This window comes from Trichophyton verrucosum, assembly GCF_000151505.1.
Source record: "Trichophyton verrucosum HKI 0517 chromosome Unknown contig00256_1.f1.exp, whole genome shotgun sequence".
NCBI classification, from domain to species: Eukaryota; Fungi; Ascomycota; class Eurotiomycetes; order Onygenales; family Arthrodermataceae; genus Trichophyton; species Trichophyton verrucosum.
This window is the reverse complement of record NW_003315484.1, coordinates 1-3,614: the sequence shown is the minus strand read 5'-3', so window position 1 is coordinate 3,614 and position 3,614 is coordinate 1. Positions and strand designations below refer to the sequence as shown.

At 54.1% G+C, this 3,614-nt stretch overlaps 2 protein-coding genes across 2 annotated transcripts; both read left to right on the top strand.

Moving 5' to 3' along the window:
* Positions 1-736: 736 nt before the first annotated feature.
* On the top strand, positions 737-1,084 carry TRV_02988 (uncharacterized protein; the record flags this gene model as incomplete). The annotated part of the gene is made up of 1 exon (XM_003022838.1): positions 737-1,084. A coding segment is annotated over one exon (348 nt), but the record flags the coding sequence as incomplete, so codon positions are not given.
* A 323-nt stretch (positions 1,085-1,407) lies between these two features.
* On the top strand, positions 1,408-3,504 carry TRV_02987 (uncharacterized protein; the record flags this gene model as incomplete). Its single annotated transcript, XM_003022837.1, has 1 exon — positions 1,408-3,504. One exon carries the CDS (start codon positions 1,408-1,410, stop codon positions 3,502-3,504), a length of 2,097 nt encoding a protein of 698 aa, XP_003022883.1.
* Positions 3,505-3,614: the final 110 nt, after the last annotated feature.

Genomic DNA, 3,614 nt, shown 5'->3' with positions numbered 1-3,614 from the left:
CCCCAGGCCAACGGTCTGCGATCATATGTGAGGTGCAGAAGAAGAGTACCTGCATCTGGGGCGTCCACCCGTTCTCAGCGTCTGTTCTTCTCTGCGGCGAACGACGTCCAGCATGCCCGCACTATGTACGGAGTATGTGCCTTTCTCTAAATTTAGACGGGGCTCCTTTCTATATGTATCCTGCGCGCGCTGGCGTTGTTATTATTATTGTTTGTTGCGCTGGCTTTGGGCCTGTCTCTGGTCTCTGTGTTTTTTTTTTTTTTTTTTTGTGTTATTGCATCGTGGCTGTGACAAAACTTCCTAAAGCGGCAAGTGGGAAGGGCTGAGCAACCTCGGCTGTACCTTCCACGCCGAAAAAGGAAAGGTGGTGCCAAGAAGGGCCCGGTCCGCCTTCCGCATTTGGACAAATATGGGTCCCTGACAAAGCCCGAGCGCTTGACCCGATTGGGAAGCTTCCCGCGGTCGCCCAAGAATACAGTCCCTTGTTCCCAGCGTGTTTTTTTACCGCCATTGCTCTGTAATACTCCGTTAATATCTGGCCGGCTGCGGGAGAGCTGGGTGCGGATGCGGCTACGGTAAAATAATTATCTGCTGTTTTTTAGTGATCACACCTACTCTTTTTTCTTCTGCTTTGCTATCCTGAGACTATCACGGTCCTCTGTAGTGTAAAACAAGAACGAAGTCCAGTCAAGGTTTTCCAAAAGAGGAAGTGGAGCCGCTCTGACCAATAGGGTAGCGTCCTGGGCTGCCCCGTGCTGTACCGCCGCCTCGGTGCGTATTCCAAATACGGCGACGCTTGTATGAGGATTTTGCGTCTGCGAGATGGAAAACATACGAGCCAGAGCGCAAAAGAAAAAAAAAAAAAGCAACGAAAAAGAAAAGAAAAAAAGGAGAGCAAAAAAGCAAAGAGGAGGAGAGAAGACGAGAAGAAGAGATGAGGAAAAAAAGGTGGACTCTGAAGAAAGGGAAGGTGAGGGAGGAAGGCAAAACGGCCTGGGATGAGGTGCTGCGACTTGCGGATTATATGGGCAGGGTTCTTTCTGCCCGGCGCAACCTCCGGTTCTCCCATTCCTCCTTGCTATAATTACACCAAAGGGCCCATCACACGCACGAACTGCGGCAAGTCGAATGTTGACCTGAACAACGGTGATGGGCTGGCCTCCTTGTCCTGGGATAGATAACACGACGTCCGCCTCAGACGTTGAAGCACAAAATCTAAGAATCCACCCGTCCGCAAAAAGTACGCTATTACACCCCGGGAAGGGAAAAACTATAAGGGCTCGAAGATAGACCAGAAACAAAACAACGCACACAGGGCAGCACTGTCACGGAAGCAGAATAAGAAGAAGAAGAAGAAGCAAGAGAGACGCAGAGGTAGAGAGAATTGACCCATGACTAGAGCTCTCCATGCTGCTCACCCTCAAGACCTCCTCTCGCAACGGCGCTCTGGCTCTTGACGAGTGCACACGCACAAAGCCAGCATACGCATATCAGAAGCATCCTCACCCGTCTCCGTCGCCGTCGCCGTCGCCGCCTCCATCGCCGTTGTCATCAGCTCCAGCTCGCCGTCAGATGGACTCGCACAGGAGCCTGCCTCCCCCAGCCGCCATGGGCCTCACCGTCACAGATATGACGTCCGCGGCCTCTCACGGCGGCTCCAGTGGCTCCAACGGCGGTACTGGCAGCATGCCTCTGCCTCCACCGCCAACGCACTCGCATCAGCATGTCCCTGGTGGTGGTAACCATGGCCGTGATGGGTGGAGCCGAGACGGCCAGGACGATGCAATGCGCCAATGGCTGCAGGCAAAGGTCGAAGAGGATAAGCGCAAGCAGGAAGAGGAACGCACCCGGCAGGAAGCTCTTAAGCTCGATCAGCGCAAGATCGAGCAGAAGATGCTACAAGATACGCTCAGCTCCAATGTCCCGCCTCACATGGTACCTCTGGTGTTTATAGGACTAGCAGGGCCTCATGCTCAATGGGCTCAGCAATATATCCTACAGATGACCCAGAATAATGGACACAATCCAAGTTCAAGCCCATATCCGGTCCAGCAACAAAGGCATGATCAGTATACCCAGCAGTATCGGCCACCACCACCCCCTCCACCTCCTCCTGCGTTCCAGCAGTCATCACAGCAGCCCCCTCAACCACCGCCGCCGCCGCATCCGCATCCGCAGCAGCAGCAGCCCCTAAAGCATATCTCTCAGTTTCCCGAGTTTATACCCCGTCCCAAACAGAGTCCCATAGAAGCATCCGAGAACCGTGAAATAGCGCCTAATCCATATGCCATTTCCGCCCCTAGGCTCTCTATACCTGCTGGTCAGCATCAGCAACACCAGCAGCATCCGCAACAGCATCAACCACAACCACATCATAACCAACAGCATCATCAGCAGCAGCAGCAGCAGCAGCAGCAGCAGCAACATCCTCCGCCACACCACCATCAACCGCGGCCACCGCATCAACATCACCCGCAACAACCTTCCCCGCCACCATCACATCCGCCAATCACTATATACGCTCCCAATCCAGCGCATCACCAGCCTCAGATGAACACCGAATCTCTTCCACGCCTGTCTACGGCTTCTGACATGCACCATCCCATTCAACAAAGGAACAACTCAGCCCCATCTTCCGGGGCCATGAGCGCGAACACCCAGTCATCCCTCTCACACTCCCATCCATCTTCCTCTCAATCTACCTCTGCAAAGCAAGATTCTACTACGGCTGCTCATCAAGTCCAACAGACCTCCCCTTCTATCTCGTTCCACCATTGGGTTCCTCCACAATCTCAGCCAACCACCCCTGCAGGTAAAAGCCCCAACAGCTCTCCACACTCCGGCCACCCGGCCTCCGCCTCCTCATCCCAACCTCACCATCTTCGAAATGAATATCAGCAGTCACCTAAGAAGCGGAAAGCGCAAAGCTCTCATGCTCCCATTCCACCTCCTCCATCGCAGCTTTCAGAGGTTGCTACTACGGACGAGACTACTTCTCAGACCGGCCGTACCCCTCGGAATCGCTCACACTCCGGAGCTGGTGCGGAGAGGCGCCGGCAAAGCAGTTCGGCCGCTCAAGCCCGCTCAGCCGGGGAGTATACTTTCAAGATCAACACTAGGAATAATAGCACTGCGCATGCTAATCCCAGCCCTATCTCAAAGCAACAGCAGCAAGGAAGCCAACCTCCAGCCCCCGCCCAGACACAAATGCAAGTCTCTTCCCTAGTGCGCCCATCCGACCCAAACCAGACTCCCACCACCAGTCGATCTCACTCTCACTCGCGTGATGTCTCGCCGTCATCTCGCGATACTCGAGATACTACTAGAGAGAGGGAGCCTCCGACTGTGAACGAGCCAGACAACACTGCTCCTAGGGGAGCCATCGCCTCCACGAACTCTGGTAGTAGTGGAGAAAGCACAGTGTCATACCACACTGCATCAAACTCACTGACCCCTAACCACACAAACGGTCCGGTTCCCAATGGCGACTCCCTCCGCAATTGAATTTAGCCATATGGTGGCTTGACTCTCCTTTATGACTTGCCGACTACCCAACCCGGTAGGGTTTATTGGTAAATTTCTAAATCTCTGATGCCGTATCTCTCTCTCTCTCT